We start from the raw sequence: 26,105 nt of genomic DNA, 5'->3' as shown, positions 1-26,105 counted from the left end.
TGAGCAAATACCCGCACTCAGCAGGTAGCTTTTTAAGTGTGTTCACCATGAGTGCTGTAGAACCGTGCGGTTGACAATGAGTTTCGGCTGCTTAATGTAATTGCAACATGCATGCTGCGTGAACACCAGCTTCTCTCTCTCTCATATGGCAAGGAATAAAGAGACCATGTTAACGTTGGTGGATGTTGTTCAATCATCACATTTCATCTACTACCTTACGCAGAGATTGGCTTCAAAAATATTTTTTAGGGGATTCCCCAGAAGAGCACGTACCATATAAGAGCCGTTTCACACTCGGGTCCCGGGTGCGCACTCCAGACCGCTTGGCTAGTGTGAATGTTGCGAATCGTCCCCCGAAACGGGTAACCGTTCCGTTCCCGAAACCACCTCCGGAGGCAGTTTCGGATCCGGATCATGCGTTTTCGGGTACGGTACGCTGCAATGTGAAAGCAAGCGTACCATTAGACGGAAGTGGCCCGCTAATTGGAATAGGTGACGGTATATAAACTCGACAAAAACAGCCAACAAAAACACGTCGCAGATCAATCCACAGGGGTTCAACCATGGCCGGATCCCGCAGTTAATTACTGACCGCCGCTCCCTCCCGCAATAAAGAAATAAATCCCATTCTGTCCCTTGTCATCCCATGGGTTCATTTAACATTTACTCCCGCCGCATCCCACAGGTTAATTTCATCATTAAATTATAAAATGAGTCTGCGGGATGATGCACTAAAACCCGCAATATTTATATATAAAACTTTTTTTTTTATTATATAAAACATTACATACAGAAAAAGAATGAGAGCGCGAGAGATAGAAAGAGAGGCCGTGTCACGGCCATATAAGGACAGCAACTATATATATATACATATATATATATATATTAATATATATATATATATATATATATATATATAGTATATCTTGTGGGTATCTTGTGGAGTTTCAGCTACTATGCATCCCAGAAATATATAGCTTATAAGGCTTTGTAATTTGAAATTTGTAAGTAAATATGGTAACTCATTTAGATGTAGGCCTACGTAGGTTTATGGTTTCCCAAGGACTATAGCCGTTTCACTCATGATGCAATTTCTCTTTCATAACAGATACATACATGTGCCAGATAATCCCCAGATTCCCCACACCAAGAGAGTCAAAAAAGAAAAGACGTTGGATTGATGTACTTTATTTAGACATGAGACATGAGAAACAGTACATGGAAGTACAATTCACAATACAAGGTTTCAGTCATTCAGTCGGACTTCACTGTATAGGCTACTATAGTTGCCTTTTCATAAATGATATATTTTTGTACTTAAGCTGTCGTGAAAGTTTATAATATTTAGAGAAATTTAAAGTTTCAAATACAAAAGTATTAGTACCGTAATTTTCGCACTATAAGCCGCACCTGAGTATAAGCCGCAGCAGCTAAATTGAATGATTTGTACATATATAAGCCGCACTGGACTATAAGCCGCGGGTGTAAAATCCATAGATTTAGGAGGTCCCCTAGTGGCCGTTAGCTGTAAAAATCCATAGATAAGCCGCACCCTTATATAAGCCGCAGGGTCAAAAAACGGGAAAAAAGTCGCGGCTTATAGTCCGAAATTTACGGTAGTTGTGAAGGTTAGCAAACTGGACATTTAGACTGAATGTTTCCTGTATCCTCATCTTGCGCTAATGCACACAAGTGTTTCACCAGGTTTTATTTGTGTTGTTTCTCATAAGCGTACATCCGTTGTCCGTCAACAACACAGCGGTCTGTGCCTTGACCATGGCCTTGACGCGCTGAGCGCTCAGTGCGTTGACTCACCCCCCGCCGCAATATTTATGCGCGACCAACACAAACATTGTCGCATAGTTGATGACGTCTGTGTCCACAGAAGAAACACTATGTGCATGCCGCCACCTGCAGGATCGGGGGTGTATATGCATGTGTTCTCTGGTGCGATTGGATCTTGGCCAATGTGAATGCAGGCCAGCATTCGATCTGGGAAACGTTTTGAATGAAAACGGATCCAGTGTGAAACGGCCCTAAGAGTCCTTGATACGGCCAGCCCGGGTTTGAATCCGACCTGAGGCCCTTTGCAGCATGTCATTCCCTATATCTCCTGCCATTTCTGTCTCTCTACTCACTGTCTCTGTCTAATGACGTGGGAAAATAACAAAAAAAGTCTCTTTCAAAAAAGACAAAGTCATTTTATCATCTTCCCACAGACTCTCAAATGTTATTATAAAACTGTGTTTACTGGTATATTAAAGGGGAAATTTCCTAACTGATTGTGTGAGAACTTTGGTGTAATTTGCAAGACCATGAGTCAATGGATAAATGATACTAACTTTACCGTATTGAAATATTGCACTTTGTTCCTCCCCCCAAAAACTAACGAAAGCAAAATATAAGTCCTGTTCTGTTTCAAACTACCACATCAACGCTGATTAGAGGAGACCAGTCTTGTACCTGCAAAAGCCACCTGTCAGTGTCAGTATTGCGTCTGGTGTGATCCCACGGGCAGCCTCGTCAATAATGCTCCCCAGGGCCCGGGCCTCAGCTTTGCTGACAGCCCTGGAGATGTCTCCATGATGCAGGAAACCTGCAGGGAAAAGACCATGTGGCTATTAGCCTCCTCTGAGCCACCCATCAATCATACCCTTTTGCTCAGGGGAAGTGTTAGGGTGAATACTGCGTAACTGTTGAATGGGTATTGTATTGTCCCGTTGTACTAAATTTGAGGTTCCACACAGCAATTAAACCGGTCAAAATTTTTATTTTCAGACTTAAATGAGGATTGAGTACTGATACTCAAGATAAATTCCTGTACATTACTTACAGTTGAACTGCATGCCATTATGATTTAGTCAGATATGAATGTGTTATGGTCTGTAATAGTGTATTGTTGTGTCTGAAACAAGCCTCTGTGTCTGCTGTTTCAGACACAGGGGCTATAGTTTAATTCAATAGTCTTTCCTTCACATTGACCTTGTTTTATTTTTATTCATGCGTGGATGTAGATATATTATAGAATGTTCACGCATGAATAGAAAGAAAACAATATTATTCACTTCTTAGCTTATTTCCATGTTTTGTTATGTCCCTGTTTAGAAGTCTAGAAGCTGCCTACAATTTAATACATTATTTGTCTATACCTTCCTTGTCCAAAGGGGAAATAACTGTATTTTTCCATGCAGTGCAGACACCATAGACATAAGAGTTTGGAATGATGGATTGTGACTGCAGAGATGAGAATGTCTGTCAGCATAATACATTATCTGATCGAGTTTCAAAATGAACGAGACCCTTTCAGCGGCAGGCGATAATGTAATTTTCAATTACATATCTCGCGACACATTACCGAAGAACGACCTAGGCAGGTCTGAAATAGCGGAAATACGATAGTGATGAATGGGAAAACTGTACAAGAGCAGTATTTTCTTTTAAGCCTTTTCCCCATTTTACACTCTTAACCCTCCATGGGATGTCTATATCTGATGACAATTCACAGATAACACTGTCTACATGTCCCAAAGGCTCCTACTTGTCTGCTGCGGCGCTCACATATCCATTCTTGTCAGATTTGAACACTGATTTCAACACCTCAGAGAATAAAATCCTACATAGTGTACCTGTACACATACTTGGTGCATCAGCACCATTTTGATATCCGAAATTCTGTTCTTCCTTTTTAAACGTAGCTATTTCACATTGAGGGGTATGCTAAAAATATCTTGCCCACATGCGTGGGTTGCAGAGCATTGTAATCGGCCCCGTCTGTGCTTGTGGAAGGAAGGGTAGATGTATATAACATTTAGTTTGAGTGATTAGTAGACTGCCCCAAAGAGATGATTAACTTTCACGTTGGAAAGGTCAACGGTCAAGGTCACAATCAAGAACAGATGGGTGCATTTTCGTGAAACTTTGTGGGAACTAAATGTTGTCTCAAACAGGTCAAAGGTCACCATGAAGGTCAAGGTCAAAATTGCATAAGCATCCATAGCTCAGGAATGAAGAGAGGTAGAAAGAAACACTTTTTTTCTTTAGTTATCTCGGAAACGTCAAGGAAAGGTTTGTAATGGGGCGAGCAAGAACTGATTATCATTTCACAAAGAGAAGAAAAGGAGGCCTCGTGTAGTGTCAGCAGACTTGGCTCCGAGCCGCCAACTCATTGGTAAAACAAACATTTTGGACTGTCTCTGAAGGCCTCCTTCATGTTTGTTGCAGTCAGACTTGACTTGGAGCCAACGACTTGCCAGTTGATGCCCATTTCCTGTTCCAAATACTCAAAAAATGTTATAAACTCAAGTAAACTAATAAATACAATACTCTAGAAATAAATACAATACTCTAGAAAACTTTGTATTTTAACCATGATGAACTCTTGGTTTCTATAAATGTCATAAATGTGTGCAATACTTTATGGACAAACTACCGTTCTGGACTTCCGTGCTCTAATGAGCCCAATTTTCCAGATTTCTTGAGGCTATACTGACATGATTTTCCCTATACTAATCTGCCCTAATAAATCCCAGGAAAATCAATATGAAAGGAATCATTAAAGAAGGATGATATTTCCAAAGACACCTGAGCATGTGTTTAAACACGGAAGACATTTCTGTGCGCGTGTATTGATAATCTGAAGAACACATGATCATAAGTCTCCCTTACTGAAAGTCAAGCACCTCTGATGGTATTTGCCATAATGGTCCATTCTCTGCAAGCAGATTGATGAGGGCCCGGTGAATTCTACAAAAAGCTTTACCCTTCAAAAATGCCATTCATTGATTTTTTTATTGCAAACACCTGCGGCGTCTGGTCCATTGTGTTGAGAATGTGAGCTCCCTGTTGGCCACATCTCATCGAATAGCAGAGATGGTGATCACAACAAGGGGGAATTACGGATAAGGAGCCTGCTCTGAGCTAAAGAGACTCCCAAACGGCAGGCTCACTGAGAGGACTAACTATTAGTCTAACTATTGATTATCTGAGTCTCTCTTATAAGCAAATTATAGTAACAATTTACTTTTACAATTACTTCCGTCAACCGTATTAACCTATGTTAGCCTATGGACGAGCAGACAAAATAACATGGTCACTATTTAATGCCAATGTCCTGAATACTGTACATAATGTGCTAAACATACAAATATAATTTGTTAATTTCATTTGTAACTATAATGTGCTTATTCAGATTACGCTGTTGCAAATCCTTAAATTAACTATGAAGGAAATGTCTGTGTACACAACAGCTTAAAGGAGTAGTTCACCCCAAAAAATACTTATTTTCTATCAATTACACACCCCATGAAGCCTTGAATTCATGGAGATGATTTTTTTGGGGTGAACTACTCCTTTAAAAAACAAACTAATGTACCAAAAATAAATTAATCGTAAATGAATGTGTCATCCAAACTGTTTGTACGGCTGCTTTCAATATCACAGTATGATACAGAGATGTTTTCCATGCACATACCAGCTTGTTGCATCCGGTTCAGACGAATGCAGGGCTCAGCCAGTATCTCTTTGAATGAGCGCAGCCCTTTGCAGTGCCACTTTTCAGCTGTTTTGGGTCCAACCCCAAAAACACTTGTGAACAGCTGCCAGAAAAGGAAAGCACGGATGCACTTGAGAACAGGTGTTGTGAATTGTAGCTCTCATTTGGAAAGCAGATACTGTTCTATGTTTTGCTAGAATTAAATGCTCAGAGATGGCAAGTCTAATACCAATCTGTTACATCTGTGATTTTTCAGTAGGATAATTACAAAGCGTGTGGTGCCAAATAAGAGGAATAACTGGCTTGCGATAAAAAGGCAACGATGGAGCAGGCTTGCGTCTCTTTACCTTTAGTATTTGATACTTTTCATCAGCGAATATTTTCTCGACTTCAAATGAACAGCCATATTCAAGGATCTCCTGCAGGAAGAAAGAAATAAAGAAAAATACCATCAATTTCAGCATCATCGCGTGTTCTGGGATGATTTCGGTTATATCAGCAATAAACAAATAGCCACGTGATACTGCTGCTCATTTGAAAGTATATTCCACTTAAATCAAGTGCTCCTCAGACCCTCATTTCCCGTTTCTTTTTCCAGAAGTAATGGCTTTGTTGTTTGTGCCTCGGTGGGATTAATACGGGGTTTTATGGCGTTAATAAAAGGCCCAAGGTGAGGTTTTCCCCAGCCACCACTGTTTGTTCTGAAATGGCTTCGCTCCACATCTAATTGCCTCGTTCTCTGAGGAACACAACTAATTTGTTGGTCACATTTAAACCCGTCTCCATTTTGTAAAAGCCGTAAAACTAGGCAGCGTGGCCACGTGCAAAGATAAATACTATAAAACAACATCATATTTATCTGGCCGGAGTGAGCTGTCCCACTAAGGACACTGAGAAGAGACACAGAAGAGGCGTTTAGTCGATGTTACGAGTGAGTGTGCTTGTGTACGCACACATTTGTTGTATGTGTACATGTGCAGTGTGCACAACAACATACATGACACTGCACGTGTTATACACATGCGTGTGTGTGCGTGTGTGTGTGTGTGTATACCAACCATGTGGTACATATATTGATACGTTGTATCCCTTTTATATACATTGTATATCTAGCATGCAAGCATATAGTATACTTGACCTAATTAACCTGAGAGGTCAATACGTGAGCAAAGGCACACTTGTACATAGACACTGACACGTGCATATCAGCCCAGAATTAGACAGGAGGAACTTATTACTGATCTCAGCTGGGACCACAGTCACCAAGAAAACCGTAATTAATCAAAATCCTGCAGCGCCCGCAAGGTCCCCCCTGCTCAAGAAGGAACACATGTACAGGCCCCTCTGATGTTTGCAAATGAAGGCTTGAGAGAAAGAGACGTGATCAGATAGCAAAATGTAGGTCTTTGGTATCAACTTGACTCGCTGTGTTTGGGGCGGAAGAGAAATGCTGACTATAACGCAAGAACACCATCCCCACCGTGAAGCATGAAGGTGGAAACATTTTTGCTTTGGAGGTGTTTCTCTGCTAAGGGGACAGGTCGACTTTGAGGATGGACGGAGCCATGTACCGTGAAATCTTGGGTGACAACCTCTTTCCCTGGAAATGTGTCGTGGATGCACAACATCCACTTCCAGCACAACAATGACCTGAAATACACGGCCAGGGCAAACAAAGGAGTGGCTCAAGCAGAAGCACATTAAGGTCATGGATTGGCCTAGCCAGTCTACAGACCTTAATGCCATAGGAAATCTGTGGAGGGAGCCGAAGCTTCGAGTTGCCAAACGACAGTCTCAAAATCTTAAGGATTTGGAGAGGATCTGCAGAGAGCAGTGGACTAAAATTCTTCCTGAGATGTGGGCAAACCTGGTGACCAACTACAAGAAACGTCTGACCTCTGTGGGATTCTTCACCAATTAATGTTTTACTAGGGAATCAAATACTTATTTAACACAATTAAATGCAATTTATATCTTTTATATATTTTTTTATATTCTGTCTCTCAACGTTAAAATAAGCTTACCATAAAAATTATAGACCATTCATTTCATTGTCATGAAAATTTCCTAAATCGGCAAGGGATCAAATAATGATTTCCTTTGTATTTGTATCCAAGATGTTGATTTCAAGCTGGCTAATTTGGTCCCCTGTAACAACTAATGAATCCGTCTGTGCCTGTGACAGATTTGCTGGATTTTGGATCTCTCTCCAAGACCCTCCGGTGTGTGGAAGAGGTTTAGTGTGTCAGAGGAGCCGGCATGCAGAGCTCACCTTGTTCTTCACCAGGGGCTCTGCATTCTCTCCAAGTAAACATTTCTGACACTTATCCTGGGATTTGGCAATGATTTCTGCCCAGAGGATGATGGAATGTTTACCAACTGACCAAGTATGACATTTATTTTTTCAGAGGTCTGTTTGCGTCAGTGTGTGTGTGTGTGTGTGTGTGTGTGTGTGTGTGTGTGTGTGTGTGTGTGTGTGTGTGTGTGTGTGTGTGTGTGTGTGTGTGTGTGTGTGTGTGTGTGTGCGCGCACGCGTGTCTGTCTGTCTGTCTGTGTACGTAGATGTGTCTGTGTATAAGTGTGAATAATATATGTAGTAGTGTGTGCGTGCGTGCGTATACGTGCGAGACGAAGAGTGTGAGAACTTTCGCCTTCTGTACTCTACCTTCACTAGTTGGAGATTCTTCACTTTTATTATGGGAACAAGAATATAGAAAAGTAACTGGGATATGGATGATGTGCAAACTTTTTGGGCCATGACAGCGAGGAAGAAGTCGACTCCTGCTCATGGACTGAGGCTGTGCCAGAACACCCCCGCTGGACTGAGTTGGGTTTTAGGAGCAGTGGTGATTATGAGAGAGGACTATTTTGGGAATTTGGGAGAGAACGGATGTTGGAGGGTTGCGGTATTGAGCGAGAGGGGTGAAGAGGTAAGCAGATGGTTATATAGTACAATATGGAAGCCCACTGTGAGAGGATAATGGAAGAAAGGGCGAGATACATTTCCTGTAGCCATGGGAGGGGGTAGGCTTAGTAAGCTGTGCACTACAGAGCACCAACTCGGGTTTACTCACTGTAGCAGCAACATATGACAATTCCCCCATCCACAAGATTAATTATAAACTTCAGCAGTAGCTACAATGATGCGTGCACGTGTGTTTCATGCATGCGATCCATGCACTACCAGACATTCATGCATATGTACTCGGAATTCAGGATGAACTCGGCTCTAGTTGCAAGGAGGAGAGTCAGCAGCCTCCAGACTGGGCGTCAGCTGGGAGTGGCAGTGGCCAGTACGTGGAAGCACGTCAGTGACGGCGGTCAGTCATGTCTCAGGGGCTGTACCTTACCTCCATGACTTTCTTGGTGTGTTCCCCGAGGCAAGGCAGTGCCTGAACAGCCCCCAGATGCCGCACCGCCCAGGGCAGACTCTTCAGGACAGAGGCAGCTCGTCTGAAGGCCAGGCATGCACCCCCGTTCTCGCTGAACTCACAGCTCTCAGCCAGTACTTCAAAGGCATCCTTGAGGTGGGCAGAGATAAAGAGAGAGAGAGAGGGAGAGAGAGAGAGAGGGAGCGAGAGAGGTGAGAGGAGGGGAGAGGAGTGTGCAGAGAAAACACGAGGGGACTGGAGGGCAGAAAAACCTTGTAGCGGTTGGTTGTAGATGTGAGTTGGCTTTACTACATTTGCACCTTATTATAACAAGCTTTCTTTGTCTAATGGTGTTAGCTTGTGATTGCAAAGTAAATAATTACTATCCTAATTACCGTACATATTAATGGAAGGGTACAAATGTACACATCATGCACACCGTAAAATCCCCGTGTCCATTTTCGCTGTGCAATCAAAGCACTGTACTGTCACAGTATACTTCGTTTATTTTGTCTCCTCTACGCGGGAGTGTAGAGGAAAACAAAGTAGAGAGAGAATGAGATAACAAAAGGGAAAGATGGGGGGGAGGGTGTAAAAATGTGTCAGGTGTGCACTCGCACGTGCAATACGCGATGACCCACAGCGTCAGTCAGACAGGGATTGGAGTGCTTGTTCTCTCGCGGCCACGCCCCCCTCCACCCCCTTTGCCCCCTCTCATACATGTTGTGGTGGGCCCTGGCACGCGTCGCTTCTCTTCCAGATGACCGCACAGTGACAGTCATCGGGGGTCGGTGAACGCCGGAGAGATATCTGTCATTTTCCACTAGTCCGCGAGTGGAATGTTGCATCCTGCTCAACAAAGCAGTACCGTTCCGTTCCACACACTTTGGGGGATCGAAATAAAACACAAAATAAAGGACGACAGTCAGGAATGCTTTGAGATATTTGAGGCCAATATAGAAGCTATATTCTTTAATCATTTGCCGTTCTGACCACTTCAACCACTTTTAACCACTTCAACCAAAGTGTCCCTATTCTGGCCATTTCAATTTTTTTACATTCGTCAAAAGTAGCTGATCTACAACCTCACAACACGTTCAACACGACACATTGTGAGCTTGTAGATCTGTTTGGGTTTTTTGGTGAGATTTGGTGTAGAGAGGGAGAAAATGTGCGGCAGTACAGTATATGGTTATTATTTTTCATCTACAAGTATTTCTCAAAGCAAATGAAAGAACTAAGTGCTATAAAAGAGTGGGAAATGTTAATGGAGAGTGAAGTCTTTTTATTACAAAGACAACTATCGCAGGGATATTACCATCAGTCTCTCCATCTCACTCAGCCTCTCCTACACCCACATCTCACCATTAATGTGACAATGAAACTAAGAAAACCTTTCAGGTCTATGGCGAAGGTCAAAATAATTATACGGGTGCAAACCTTGCATGTCTAAAGCTGTTACTTTTCATGAAATTGAAAAAAGAAACTGTGTTCCAATGGATCCATTATAGTTATTGGTCACAAGCACTTGTTAGCACTTTTCAGAGGTTAAATATTTCTAAGAACCCACAGACAGACTCAACCACTTTCAACCTGGCAAGGTCACAACGTGCATTTTGAGATTGTCGATTTTCACTACTTTTGCAAGATACGGTCACACAACAATCTATAAAATAGAGCATTAATTTATGAAACAACATAAAAAATATGAAATATGGAGAGAAAAAGGTTTCTGCCCGGCAGCGACAAATATAAGGGTAGGTCTTGTAAATATAAGGGTAGGTATATTCATTAAACAAAATTATCATTATATATTTTTTGGGGCTTTTCTGCCTTTATTGATAGTTTTTCAGTGACGATAGACAGCAAAGGTTGTCTGGAACGGGACTCGAACCAGCGACGCGCTGTAAGGCTACTTTGAGCCTAGGTGCCCGGACCACTATGGCCAGTGATCCGGGCCTAAACTAAATTATTTCAATTCTAATTTAATAGTTTTCATTATCAACCAAAGTTATTTGATTTATTTTCTTATCATGCTTGATAAAAATGACGGGTACTGTACATTTTATGAACATTCTTTACAGTTACAGACTTCCCAGGTTCCTTCAAGGTTTATTGCGAACGCGGAAGGAGGCGCGCCTCCGCCCAAGTGGAGCTTACTATGAAACCGTGCTCGGGTTGTGTGTGTCTCTGTGTGTGTCTCTGTGGCACTGCCTGTGTGCAGCCGCGCCCCCATGTGACTCACGCTCTCATTGGCTGCTGACAGATCTCAGAGCAGCCGCGCCCCCATGTGACTCACGCTCTCATTGGCTGCTGAGATTCCGTGCATAGATGACTAGGAACTCCGAAACTCCGTGCATAGGAGAACCATATCCCCCCCATTAACTTCAATACGAGGCGGAGGCAGTCACGTGACTTTCTCTCTACGCTCTCCCCATCACAGTGAAATAACACGGATTACAACTACGCTCTCCCCATCACGGTGAAATAACACGGATTACAAGTCCGTAAATACACAACATAACAATTTTAAAAAGATCCCCAAAAAATAGGTCTGCGTTCGCTTCCCGCGTTCGCGCGTCTTACTTGTAAACTAAACACTTTGGAACCAAGCTACAAAACCATCAACAACTTCATGATTCATTAGCTAAACTTCTATTGTGTTCACTAAATTGTGACAAAATATTCCAAATGAGATTAGCATTTCAAATTATGCTTGGAAACATTGAGATGAAGCACCTTGTTGTGTTGTGGGAAAGTTTTGATGTGGGTGAATTTTGTAGCCATGACAACATCTCATCTATATTCTTTATTGGTTTTTCGGAGAAGTTGAAATATTTTCCACTCCATGCACCCATAACAGCCCTACAGTAAAACGTTGAGTTCTCAAAGGAAAGGAATCAGATAGTGGGTTTTTTTCTTCCACCGGCAATTCATTGAAACAGCTGGGAAAGGGCGTTTAGAAAAGTAAGCCTTGTGGATACAAGGCGTGTGAAACTCTTGCTAAATGTTTCTGAACAAAAACTCTTGAAAATCAAAAGCTACAATGTAGTCAATTTGCTTCTTTTGAGAAGCACTTTCGGGCATAATGTAAAGTTTAGTCAATGCAGCCCGAGCCCGTGCATTGTTTCAGTTTAATTCATTTAGACCGGGAACGCAGCTGTGTGTCATTTTTAAGATTTCTTCTGGGCTATTCAAAAATAGCAGATATACAAGCTCATAGCGCGGCACCGAGTGCCGCGCTATGAGCTTGTAGATCTGCTATTTTTGAAAAATCGTGAAAAACTTTGAATATAATTATATATATATATTTTTTTAAAGCCAACGTTTGAAACTCAAATATTTGCTTCTGGGGATCTCTGGAACAACACATTTTTGAGATATTTCAGTTTTTTTAATATTTAAATATTTAATATTTGTTCTATATTTTTTTGAATCGGCCTCAGGTCTTAATGGGATAAACATAGTATACCGATACATAGTTCTTGAAGCACATTCATACTGTACATGGAGGTATGGTATGGTAGAAAGTTGCAGACCCATATAATGCCAACAGCAATATGCTGGAAGACTGCTGGAAGTTTGTGATACATGATGAACCTGATGTGCAACAGAAGCAGCAGTAACATCGAGAATCCATAAAAAATATATATATATATTGCCTGAAGGTGAAAACCATACACCACAGGGGGCAAAAGATGAAGAACTTTAAACCCCAGACCTTAACCTGATGCAACACAGTACTGAATTGATTTCAGAGCTGCTCTAGTGGTACACTACCCTGCTCTGAGGTCAGCGTCACCACCTGCAGTGTTTCGCAGACACCACACTGCTTCAGGTCAGCGAGTTACAGACCGTATAGTTCAGCCTGGCCAGGTGAAAGCACTGATCCATTCAACGTAACACATGGTGAGAGGTCGACCCTGTGCATCCCAGCACGCATGCACCCGGGAATATGCGTGCTCATGAGCAGGCACATACTGTATACACACACACACGCACACGCACACACACACACACACGCACACACACAGCTGGGCACCCATCACACCATGGGGTAGCTAAGTGAAGGCAGCCTGTAATTGGAGGGTGAGAGGGTGCGGTCACACTGGGCGAAAAAATCCTCATCAATATGCTGTGTAGAGGAAAGCGTGCTTCACAGGAGGGGTCCTACTACATATTTAATACCAATCACATGCAGTATGCTGGAGTTTTTTTTACTGCAGATTATCAAAATAAAATTGCAAACTAGAGACCTTGCCTGTTGTGATGGGATCACACCAGCTGAAAAATGGGTGTGTATGGTGCAATGGAACACATTACATGAGAGAAGTGAGTTTGGTGAAATATGTTACACTCAGTGCTATACAGTATAGGCAGAAATGATTGTGTGGATGGGCCTGGAAAAATGCTGGTGGGCCACGTTCTGGCAATCAAATGTTTAAGTCTAATAGTTCCGTTTTAAATTAGCAGCTCCCCAACAAAATGTCAACATAACAGTAACACATTTAATACACTCAATAGCCAGTTTTTCTTATTAAGAAAAGCCCTCTCATCGCCTCTATGATGTGCTAGTGGGGATGAGGAGCACATTCAGCCAAAACGACTTGGGCAGTCCTTTGTGCCAGTAGCCATCAGGCTCCACAACCAAGCCTGACCCCCTTCTGTTCTGTTCTGTTCTTGAACTACTGACTTCTGCTTGACTCTGGCACTTTTGCACATGGACTACTGAACCATGACAGGTGCCGCCTAAGGATAACTGTTGTAACAGATACACGTAGTTTGATATAAATGAATAGGCTATAAATACAGGTACAGTTATGTACAATCTATCACCAGTAGTATGTATATAGTAGGAGGATATGTACCACATTACATTGTAACACCAATGTAAGTGTATATCAACAATATGTACAGTTGATCTAGTGCACCGTTTCCCAAACAGTGGGTCGGGACCCATGTTTATGAGTAAATATCCCCTTTTTTCCGTTTCCTACATAAAAATGAATTCAAAAGATTTAAAAGAAAGTCACAACACTTTTTCAAATGTATTTCATAAATAAAATTAAAAAATCTAAGAATTTCCATGAATAAATACAAATTTAAACCTGTCAGAAGTAGTGAAAATAGCAGATCCACATCGCAATGCGGCGCAAAGCGACACGTTGTGAGCTTGTAGATCTCCTATTTTCACTAGTTTGAGTCCCGGGACAACGTCTAATTTCTCTTTTGGGTCTTGAGCTAAAAGGTTGAGAGCCACTAATCTAGTGAGTACTAAACACTATTATCAGTCGTTAGCAGCAGATAATCCGGGCAGGCTTAAGCAGGCCTCCGCTAATTGTGTACATTCAATAGTCCCTGAGCAAGACAGCCAGAGTGAGTGAGCAGTCACTAAGCTGGCGGTAAAGAACACCCGTGGGCCTTGTTATAAAGCCGAATGGCCACCGGCAGGAAGGACCGCCCAAGACGGTCCCACGTGAGGGGGGTGAGTATTCTGCTCCTGGTGCCCCTCCATGCAGCTAGCTTATCGTATTGCCGTGGGAGGGGTTTGCCAGGATGGCCTCAAACCACCTTCAGGTTGTCCATATTACTTCCCATTACAGAGCTAGCCTTCTTCACCAACTTGTTGAGTTTGTTATAGTTAGTGTCCCTTATGCTGGTGTTTCCCCTCCAGCGGGCCACGGCAAAGAAGAAGACACCGGCTTTCTCAGGAAGAACTGAACCCTTGAACAACCAAATCCTAGTCGTCCACCATCGCCACTTCCTTCCTTTGGACAGTGATGGGAGGAGGGGGGTCTCGTATTCTTCCATCTGAAGTCCACCACCAGCTCCTTGGTCTTGTTTGCGTTGAGCTGGAGGTGGTTGCTTTCACTCCACTCAATGAAGCTCTCCACCAGGGCTCAGTTCTTATCCAGGTTGTTCATTCATGATGCAGCTGACAATCTAGGTGGCATCCGAGAACCTCTGTACTGTGGGTGGCACGTTCCAGAGTTGTAGCGGAGGTCAGAGATGATGTAGGCGGTGAACAGGAAGGGTGACAGTACAGTACCTTGGGGTGCACCGGTGTTGCTCACCGGTACATCTGACTGTCTGTTCTGCAGCCTGATGTACCAGAAACTGCAGGCGAGGTTGATCCAGGCCACCAGGCCATGATCCCCCCTACATCACTGAGAGCCTCTAGGCCAGCCGTCGAGGTTGGATGGTGTTGAAAGTACTGTAGAAGGCAAAGAAAATGACTCTCACAGACTAGTGCTTAGCGGCTGCTCCAGGTGGGCGTAAGCTCTGTTTAGCATGTAGACAGTGGTGGAAAAAGTACTCAAATTCTTTACTTAAGTAAAAGTACCAATACTGTAAAATAAAAATACTCTGTTACAAGTAAAAGTCCAGAATTCAAAATTTACTTGAGTAAAAGTACAAAAGTATTGGCATCAAAATGTACTTAAAGTACCAAAAGTAAAAGTTCTAAATGTTTGAAAATAGCAGATCTACAAGCTCACAACGCGTCGCTTCGCGACGCGTTGTGAGCTTGTAGATCGGCTATTTTCAAATAGCCTAGGTATAAAACAGGGCTAAAGTGGTTAATGTATGTTTCATAATATCATAATTTATATCTGAAAAGTAACTAGTAACTAAAGTTTTCAAATAATTGTAGTGGAGTAAAAGTACAATATTTGCCTCTGAGATGTAGTGGAGTAGAAGTAAAAGTATTGGAAATTGGAAATACTCAACTAAAGTACAAATACCTCAAAATTGTACTTAAGTACAGTACTTAAGTAAATGTACTTAGTTACTTTCCACCACTGCATGTAGATGATGGCATCATCCACACTGATGTTTTCCTGATTGCAGGGGGTCAAGATAATCATGTACCGGTACTAATCATGTACCGTGACAGGAGGAGTGACAGGTCTGTAGTCAGTGAGAGCACTGGGGCGCGCTTTCTTGGGCATCGGGACAACACAGGAGATCGTCCAGAGTTGGGGTACTCTCCGTAGCCTCAGAGACAGGTAGAAAAGGCACTGCTAGGTGCCCAATGCACACCCCGGGGGGGGTTGGTGTTATCTGGACCCGAGGCCTTGTTCACAGCAATTCTGCTAAGCTGCCTTTTCACCTGTTATTCATTTCACCTATCTACGTATCTGTCTGTCTGTCTATTTGATTGTCTTATTATCATCTCTCTACTCGTACTTATCCTGTGTTGCAATGCTGAGTTTCCTCCCAGGGAACAATATAGGTCTTGTCCTATTTTAACCCATTGATACCTGGAACGCATCTGTGTCACTTTAGATGTCTTTGGCTATTCAAAAATAGCAGATCTACAAGCTCATATCGCGGCACCGAGTGCCGCGATATGAGCTTGTAGATCTGCTATTTTTGAAAAATCGTGAAAAAAATATTTTGAGGATTTTTTTCAAAAATCTGTTTGGATTTAGAAAACATTTTTAAGAATGGCCTCAGGTCTTAAAGGGTTAATAGGTGTCCGCAGAACTACATTTTGCCACAATCTCTCTCACACACACAAACACACACACACAATAACAGAAGCCACGCTCTCATGGCATAGTAACAATTCCTCCCATTTCATTGCCTTCATGCCCCCCTCCCACCAGCACACACATCTTCTCCACTAACTAGCTGTGTGGCTATCAAAAGGCAGATGGCTTTTAGACTACAGTGGCTGAACAGGCTGAACCTTGGGGTTCTAAACGTGCATAACGGCAGTTCACAATACACCTCCGCTTACCGAATCGCTCCCCATGTCATCACACAGCTCCCAGCTCCAGCCAAAAGCGATATATATGCAGTGGTGGAAAGTAACTAAGTACATTTACTCAAGTACTGTACTTAAGTACAATTTTGAGGTATTTGTACTTTACTTGAGTATTTCCAATTTCCAATACTTTTACTTCTACTCCACTACATCTCAGAGGCAAATATTCTACTTTTACTCCACTACAATTATTTGAAAACTTTAGTTACTAGTTACTTTTCAGATATAAACTATGATATAATGAAACATACATTAACCACTTTAGCCCTATTTTAAACCTAGGCTATTTGAAAATAGCCGATCTACAAGCTCACAACGCGTCGCATCGCGACGCGTTGTGAGCTTGTAGATCTGCTATTTTCAAATATTTAGTACTTTTACTTTTGGTACTTTAAGTACATTTTGATGCCAATACTTTTGTACTTTTACTCAAGTACATTTTTAATTCTGGACTTTTACTTGTAACAGAGTATTTTTATATTGCAGTATTGATACTTTTACTTAAGTAAAGAATTTGAGTACTTTTTCCACCACTGTATATATGCTCCAAAAATGAATGCGTACCGCCACCGCAGCCTCCCAGGACCACTGCTGTCCCCCCCCCAGCAGCCAGTCTGTCAACTGTCAGCCCTCATACCGGGCAGCACAGCAACCAGCGCTATACAGCCGGGCGGACGGGATGGCCTAGATCAAGCTGGAGAGGCGCTCCTCTAATTAATGAGAAATTAACCCATTAAGACCGGGAACGCATCTGTGTCATTTTTTTGATTTCTTTGGGCTATTCAAAAAATAGCAGATATACAAGCTCATAGCGCGGCACCGAGTGCCGCACTATGAGCTCGTAGATCTGCTATTTTTGAAAAGAAAAATTTAAAATGTGTGCAAATCTCTGAATATAATATGTTTTGTAAAGCGAAAATTTGTAACTCAAATCTTTGCTTCTGGGGATGTCTTCTGAAAAAACGTGTGTTTCTATATACAGGATATTCAAAGATTTGCACACATTTTCACGTTTTTTTTTTTTTTTTGCAGATCTACAAGCTCGTAGCGCGGCACTCGGTGCCGTGCTATGAGCTTGTAGATCTGCTATTTTTGAATAGCCAAAGAAATCTAAATATGACACAGATGCGTTCCCGGTCTTAATGGGTTAAGGCAGGTAGGGGTTAGTTGTCATGTCCACAGGATGCTGGTATGGCGTGCATAAATGTACCCACCCCCCCCAACAGCAGGATCTCTTACATTGTCATGCTCACAAGGCAATCCGTGGGCTGATCATTGCGTGGGTTAACCACTCAAGCCCTATATACTTTGTCGTAAAATGAATAGCCGATCTACAAGCTGAACACATGCATGATGCAATGTGCTGTGAGCTTGTAGGAAAAAAATCCATTTGTGACAAATGTTGCCAGTGCATACGATCAGAAAAGACCATTTGAGACCATTCTGTTGTAAGAAACTTTCCTCCAAGGCTAAAATAGCACTCAAAATTAGGCCACTATTAGGCCTGGTGTTCTGGTCAAATATACTGTAACATGTTGGTTGTAGGAACTCTACGGGGGGGGGGGGGGGGGGGGATACAGGGAATCAATTTGTTGGCGTTAAGGATGGGTGAAGCACACACACAGCCCCCCTTCCTGCCACTTCCATCGATATGTTGGACAAGCACCAGAGGCCTTGATGAAGGAAAACAAATCCAAGACCTTTAGCCTTTCTCTCTCCCTCTGTGTCTCCCTACAGTACTGTATGTCTCCATGGCTCCATCTTTCTTTCCATCCCCTCATTAGAGCTAGAGGCAAAAACAGTAGTGTGTGTGTGTGTGTATGTTCTTTTTTTGTGTACATGTGTGTAGTTCTGTCTGCGTTTGAGTAATGTGTTTACATGCTGTATGTTGCATACTGTATGTGTGTTGTATTGGTGTGCACAGCTTTGTGTTTGTGCTGCCAGAGGGCACGTTTAATAGAGTATGCCAATGAGTGACATACATCAATATTTGGATCCATGTACGTACAGCAGTCTCTTGGTGGAAGTATGACAGGGGTTATGCGAGCAAGTAAACCTCCACAGACGAAAGAGACAAGAGATTACAGGACACACTTAAATCGGTGTGTTTTGTGCGTGCGTGTGTGTGTGTAGTTGTGCGTGTGTGTGTGGGTCTATGTGAGCATGGACATCAGAGAAAGGGCACATCCAACAGACAGGGTACACATGTCAATATTTGTAAGCATGTTCAGCATGCTTGCGGTGACGTTATGACAAGGAGAGATTAAAAGGTGTGCGAATGTGCAAGAGAGGACATGGACGATACAGAAAATAGTGTGTGAGAGTGTGTACGTGTTTACTTAAACACACAGCGGGTGCGCGCGCGTGTGTGTGCTTGAGTGCGTGCATGTGTGCGCTCTACGGAGTGAAGAAAGTGAGAAGCATAGATTGTGCGAGAGAGAGAAAGACAGAATAAATCAATAGTGCAGCGCACCGGAATGGAGGGTTTCTTGCTGCCAGGGTGTGATTGACGGCTCACTGGGGTGCTTTTGGTGAGATGGACACCTCGACGCTCCAACTGCTTCCTCCTCTCACCACCAAACAGCCCCCCCACCCCAATCCACCGTCTCTCAGAACCCTGCGCATGGTGGGTCACTTCCTTTCCACACTTCCTCGCTCTATCCCCCTCCCTCATTATCTTTTTTATACATACACACATATAAATAATATAACATGTTTACCCTGCAGCTTTCAGTTATTGAGAAGTGAATGTAATATTTTATCATTTTTTGTTTCTTTTTTTCGTCTCGCAAATGTGTAAGGGATGGGTCATAAGTAGGTGCGATATATCGCGATACGTTTTCGTGACGATATGTATCGTTTTGGCGTTTTTTTTCTTCATTTTTTTGCAATAATAATAATGCAATAATTTGTTTAAGCTTTTTTCCCCCCATATTTTTTCATAATAAAAAAGTGCCATATATCGTATCGTATCGATATCGTGAAATTAGTGTATAGGCACACCCCTAGACATGATATGGAAATAAAAGTGAATTCATTCATTCACAGATAGACAAACACACAAACATACAGACACATAACAGACATGCATCTTTACAGTCACCTACTCTGTTTCACACAAATACGCCAGTTCACCACCCTTCCGTAAACACACATTTTAAGTCCAAATCCCATCGTACCCTATGTTTTTTCGCAGGACATGTATACATACATTCTCATAGGGATTGCATCACTACTGTACCGCGCAATCAGGCAGACAGAGGGAGACAGTTCCAGGATAGGTTTACAACTCGCGATCAATAGCTTGTCCCTCATTAGCACTGTTGCAATACAACAGATCATCTCCCGTGTCTGGTGGTTTGCCATTTCTCATCTCCAAAAGAAAGAGTCGGCTTACAGTGAAAGGGCAAAGCCAGTGACATTATCGCTCCCGTTTTTGATTCGTCTACAGCTCAAGTGTCTGATTTACAGTATACATGCTTCGTCTCTCCCCGGACAGACAAGGATCTACCTGTGGCTTGCACAAGGCCCAGTTGTTGACGTTATCATCACCACTGAGTCATCTTTCATGTGCCTTTGTGGGGTGATAACGAGATAATCATGTACGTCAGGGAAATGGCACAAGATTGCTAATTAGTGAGGTAATGCAGGGGAAAGTAACAGGGACTATGGAATGGAACAAGCCCCCCTTTCCCTAGGTGAGACATGCACAGTTGTGCACACATGCACTTGTCTGTGCATGCTGCATCCGTCATCTGTCCATCCATTTGTTTGTCTGTGTGTGTGTGGGTGCCATTGTGTGTTCACGAGCTGTATGCGCCGCCAGTGTGTGTACACATGCATGTCGGTGCATGCTTTTTATTAAGCACGCCGTCAGTCACTGGGATGTGAAAGGGATTATGAAACAGATGCCTCACAGGGCCCTCAGTGAGCTGTACTTAATAGGTCTAACAGAAACACCTCAGCGGGACCTCTCACACCCACACAATCACACCACAGCTTTGCCAATCAACTCACCGTCAACAGGCCATGATTCATGTTGCTCACTCAGTGCCACATTTGCTGTAAAAGCAGCTGTGGTTTAAATGTATTACAAAAGGCAACAAACAACCTAATTGTAAAATCTATACCCCTTTTCTATTTACATGGATTGCTTTTTTAGGCATCAACCCAGCTCTGTTAATGTACGGTATGTACGGTATGTTAACTTCTGATTAATCTCTCAAGAACAGATTCTGTCGGGGGGTTCGTCATAACGTGTACGCACTGGCCTACAAGTGGGCGTGCCTTCAGATCAGGAAGCAGGCCGCGCTTTACCCAATCAAATGTAGTGGGTGGGATTTACTGTCTGTGCTCTCGTTTCCCACTGAAAACAAACCGAAACTCATTTAACAATAGCGTCCTCGGAGCAGACAAAACCACGGAAAGATATTCACATTTTAACTTGCTCTTTCATCATAGAAACAAGTGGGCTTATAACCAAAACGATCCATGTTCTCTGGGAGAAGTGGTGTTAGTGTTCCGTGTAGAAATATTGTTAGTGGGAATGAAAACATAAGCGCACCACCGGAAGTGGAGCGCACGGGTGCTCCGTTCAGCTCCCCCCAGAGCCAAGTGAAAGAGTAAAAAATCACACCCAGTGTGAAGTGGGCGGTGTGGTCACAGTGGTCATCACAGTGATGGAAGTTCACTTAAAGAAAAGTAATATTTCTGAAGTGGGTGGTGCTATTTATTAACAATAAACAATAAATAAACAATGGTTGGTCCACAATGGGTGATTCACTTAAAAAAAAACATAAAGTGTTTTTTTTAAGTGCATGGTCCTATTTATAGGGATATGCACATGTGTCATGTGTTTCACTAGCCAATCACAGTCCTGAATAGAGTCAGCCAATAAAGTCAGCCAATCATATTACAGCTAGCATTGAATGTGTAGGGGTTAGGGGTGTACAATGGTGGCCAATCACGGTGCAGGGTTAGGGGGGTACAATGGTGGCCAGTGATTTGCATTGAATGTGTAGGGGTTAGGGGTGTAGGGGGGTACAATGGTGGCCAATCACAGTGCAGCGAATGTCGATGTCGATGTCCAAACCTCACATATAGGGGCGGTTGCACCGCCCAAAAACAGCAGAGGGCGCTGTTTTTGAGCGGTGTAGCCGCTCCTATAAGTGGGGTTGGGACACCTCATTAGTACACCCTTTCCTGCACTGTGATTGGCCCATAATAGTACACCCCTCTACATTAGTACACCCCTAGCTGTACTGTGATTGGCTGACTCTATTGGCTGACTCTATTCAGCACTGTGATTGGCTAGCGAGACACATGATGAAATCATTAACCTATAAATAGGACTATGCACCTTTTTTTTTAAGTGAGCTTCCATCAGTGTGACCACACCGCTCACCTCACACTGGGTGTGATTTTTCCTTTTTATTTGGCTTTGGGTTCCCAGATTGACTTCTGATGTACACAGCCAAATGATCTGTTAATATAACTCTGAGAGTGTAAATGTATAACCACATTACTGATACCCTCTCAGTTACAAATAAATTACCACTGAATAAACACTAGATAAATCTATCTATCTACCTACCTACCACTTTTATTGTTACCACATTGGATAATTTGTACAGTAATGTACTATTTTTGACAGTGCATGAAAAACACTTCACTCCTGCTTTCAGTCTAGTGTTGTGCTATGCACCTGCAGGTAGGTTACAGGCTCCTGAGTGTGACTGCATATTCCTTCTCCTTTCTTTCTTGGCCGTGAACTAACTCTTTAAGACCCGGGAACGCATCTGTGTGTGTCATTTTTAGATTTCTTTGGCTATTCAAAAATAGCAGATCTACAAGCTTGTAGATCTGCTATTTTTGAAAAATCATGAAAAGTTGTGCAAATATTTGAAATATTTTCTTCTTTTTTGTGGACATTTGTAACTCAAATCTTTGCTTCTGGAGGTTTTCCTGGAACTAAATATTTTACAAATGTTCGCTTTAAAAAATATATAATCCAAGATTTTGCCACCAATTTTTATGTTTTTTCAAAAATAGCAGATCTACAAGGTCATAGTGCAAGGTCGGTGCCGCGCTATGAGCTTGTATATCTGCTAAAGAAATCAAAAAATGACACACAGATGCGTTCCCGGTCTTAATGGGCTAAACCAGATAAGCTGCCATTGTGAGCGTCTGCGTATCCCTCCATCTATCCCCCTGGCATCAGGCATTCACTGCCCACCAGCCAGATGGCTCTCATCATTGCTTGTGAGTAGCATGCCGTCGTCCATCCCCGCACAGCGTCCAGTGCCTTCGGGGGGGTGTCTATGCCAGCCCTCTGCCAGGGTTTGCGGGCATCTCAGCTGCTATAGCTTTCATAGTTTCCTTACTTGCAGATGCTTCTCATTTGCAGGTTAACGCATTAAGACCGGGAAAGAATCTGTGTCATTTTTGGGCGGTGTAGCCGCCCCTATAAGTGGGATTGGGACACCTCATTAGTACACCCTTCGCTGTACTGTGATTGGCTCATAATTAGTACACCCCAAGCATTAGTACACCCCTAGCTGTACTGTGATTGGCTGACTCTATTGGCTGACTCTATTCAGCACTGTGATTGGCTAGCGAGACACATGATGAAATCAATAACCTATAAATAGGACTATGCACTTAAAAAAATACACTTTTTTTTTAAGTGAGCTTCCATCACTGTGATGACCACTGTGATGACCACACCGCCCACTTCACACTGGGTGTGATTTTTTGATTTCTTTGGGCTATTAAAAAATAGCAGATATACAAGCTCATAGCGCGGCACCGAGTGCCGCGCTATGAGCTTGTAGATCTGCTATTTTTGAAAAATCGTGAAAATCTGAGCAAATCTTTGAATATATATATTTCTAAAGCAAACATTTTTAACTCAAATCTTTGCTTCTGGGGGGATTCTACAAATGTCTTCTAAATCCTAGTTTTCTTTTGGGTTTTTTTAATGTTATAATCAGTGGTTCTCAAACTTATTCATGTCAAGGACCCCAAAAATTATATGCATTTTGGCCACGGACTCCCATCTCAAAATATTTTGTTCCAGGGACCCCCCAGAAGTTGTAACAGAGTTAAAAATGTGCACTACAGAAAAAAAAGATATTGAAAGATTTGCACACATTTTCACGATTAAAAAAAAAATAGCCCAAAGAAATCTTAAAATGACACAGATGCGTTCTCGGTCTGAATGGGTTAATATATCTTGGGGGTAAATATGTCAAAGGGATTGTGAGTGATTCTGCAGCAAGGCAATCCCAAATTAGAGCAGAACAGGTCTGGGGGGCTTTTCACTTATTTTGTTTCTTTATTTCATTATTTCTCTGTTCCCGCTCATTTTAATGCACAGCGATCCACGATTGAAACACAACTCAACAACTCAATTTACACGACCATGACCATTCAATTTTATTTAATTAATTAATTTATAATTATGCAGAAAAGCCAGGGCACACGCAAACATGGTGAAATGGCACTGTTTTTCAGGAAACAGATTGTGTAACTCTGGGGTTTGTGAAACTTACTGTGAAAACCTTGTTGTTGTTTTCGATTGTGGTACGTCTCTGGCAGGCATATTGAGAAACTGCAGCCACAGGAGTGGGTGCAGTACCTTCTGGCAATGTGGGCGAAATGTCCTGTGTATGGAAAAAAATAAAACAAAATTAGTTTTAGGAAAGGGTCAGTCTGTGTTTTTGTCTGTGCGATTGTGCGGAGTTACAGTAATCTCACCGACCGCTGGACCGATCAGCACCAACATTTCGTGTGCATACTGGCCACTAGGCTATAGTACTTTTTTTCCACATACTATATGTTTCATACTTTTGGAAATATCTAACTTTTATTTTATAATGGAAGTCAGATAGGGCTGAAACCTTGCCCAAATTTGGAGTCATACATCATAGACACGTCATAGAGTAGTGGTTTTCAACCAGTGGGTCCGGGGACCACCAGTGGTCCTTGGGGGGGTACCAGGGGGTCCCCAGCGAAATTTGTTAACATAGTGTCAAATCATTTTAACCACTTAGCTTTGGCTATTCAAAACAAGACCAGGAGACCTGGTTCTGCCAGACCCAGAATGTGTCCATATGGTCAAAAAAGGGACAAGATGGACATACTTTTATGCCCATGTATGGACGAAATGGGTCAAAGCCTCATGTAGGCCGACCCCTTGGGTCAGGCAAATAGCAGATATACAAGCTCATAGCGCGGCACCGGGTGCCGCGCTATGAGCTTGTAGATCTGCTATTTTTGAAAAATCTTGAAAATGTGTGCATATCTTTGAATATATATTGTTATAAAGCAAACATTTTTAACTCAAATCTTTGCTTCTGGGGGTCCCTGGCACAAAAAAAAATCTGATGGTGGTCCGTGGCCACATACATCTCAATTTAGGGGTACTTGGCATGAAAAAGGTTGAAAACCACTGTCATAAAGGACCGACGTCATACTGTAGGCCAGCGCTACTCAACACGCGGCCCGCGGGCCGCATGCGGCCCGCACGCCGCGTCTTGGCGGCCCGATGGTCAAACCCCCCAAAAAAAAAAAAAAAAAAAAAAAAAACTTTTTTTTTTTTTTTTTTTTTTTAAATAAAAATATACATTTTAAAAATATACATTTCCGTTCAAATGTATGGGTTGCTAAAACATTTTTCAAAAACAAACAGACAGACATACATACAGGTGCGTCAATTGTTACAGGTATAATGCATAGTTTTCTATGCATTTGGGGTTTTTGGGGGGGTTTGACCCCCACATTTTCCCGCCCAGGATAGGTGTCCCTTATTTCAATCTCTGGGAGTTGGCAACCCTAACCTTGCCATACCTTAGCTTTTGCTGAACTGATGCCACTGGACATACACACAAAATAAACTGGTACAGTGAAAAGAATATGATCAGGGGTGCACATAACTGGTGCGCAGGTGCGCATGCGCACCCAAAATAAATAATGAGCACCACATCAGACGACGCGAGGCGCTTTTGCGTACCAACAGCTGGGACCGGAATTTCCAAGCTTTTATTTTTTAGCAAAACTAAAAAATAAAAGCCTGGAGATTTACTTCCTGAAGCCACACTCACACACTCACGCTAAAGCACGTGTCGGCCCCATGTACAGCCATAGGCGCAGGGGGACGCATGCTGTGATTGTGTGAGCCTCGCATCCTGACACACAGACAGGCTGCGACTCGCAGCCCGCTGCACGCAGCGGCTGTTAGAGGCACTCGTCAGTCACCGATGATGAACGTACCGTAATGGTGCAAAAATATGCCGTGAACGTCCCAAATTTGGCGGATAAAAGCAGCGCAGCACAGGGCACCAACCTTGGGGGGTTCACCAAACAGCGTGAGTGAAAAAACCGTTGACAAAACTGTCCCGGTGGGCACCGTGCTGAAACCCCCCCCCCCCCCCCCCCCCGTTGACAAAACGGAAAGTTATGTGCACCCCTG

General features: G+C 42.7%; 1 protein-coding gene across 1 annotated transcript in view; it reads right to left on the bottom strand.

The window, feature by feature from the left end:
- The window catches only part of dntt (deoxynucleotidyltransferase, terminal), a gene marked incomplete at both ends in the record, with an annotated part of 111,480 nt that overhangs the window by 67,822 nt on the left and 17,553 nt on the right, over positions 1-26,105 (bottom strand). Inside the window, 5 exons of the mRNA XM_080449956.1 lie at positions 2,464-2,596; positions 5,471-5,594; positions 5,839-5,910; positions 8,842-9,012; positions 24,187-24,297. Of these exons, the coding sequence (XP_080306082.1) occupies positions 2,464-2,596; positions 5,471-5,594; positions 5,839-5,910; positions 8,842-9,012; positions 24,187-24,297 (611 nt within the window). The remainder of the gene's footprint in view (positions 1-2,463; positions 2,597-5,470; positions 5,595-5,838; positions 5,911-8,841; positions 9,013-24,186; positions 24,298-26,105) is intronic.

The sequence above is a fragment of the Gymnoscopelus braueri genome, assembly GCF_963280865.1.
Source record: "Gymnoscopelus braueri genome assembly, chromosome: 14".
Lineage (NCBI taxonomy): Eukaryota > Metazoa > Chordata > Actinopteri > Myctophiformes > Myctophidae > Gymnoscopelus > Gymnoscopelus braueri.
Note: the sequence above shows the minus strand (reverse complement) of the source record. Positions and strands in the feature narration are given on the sequence as shown.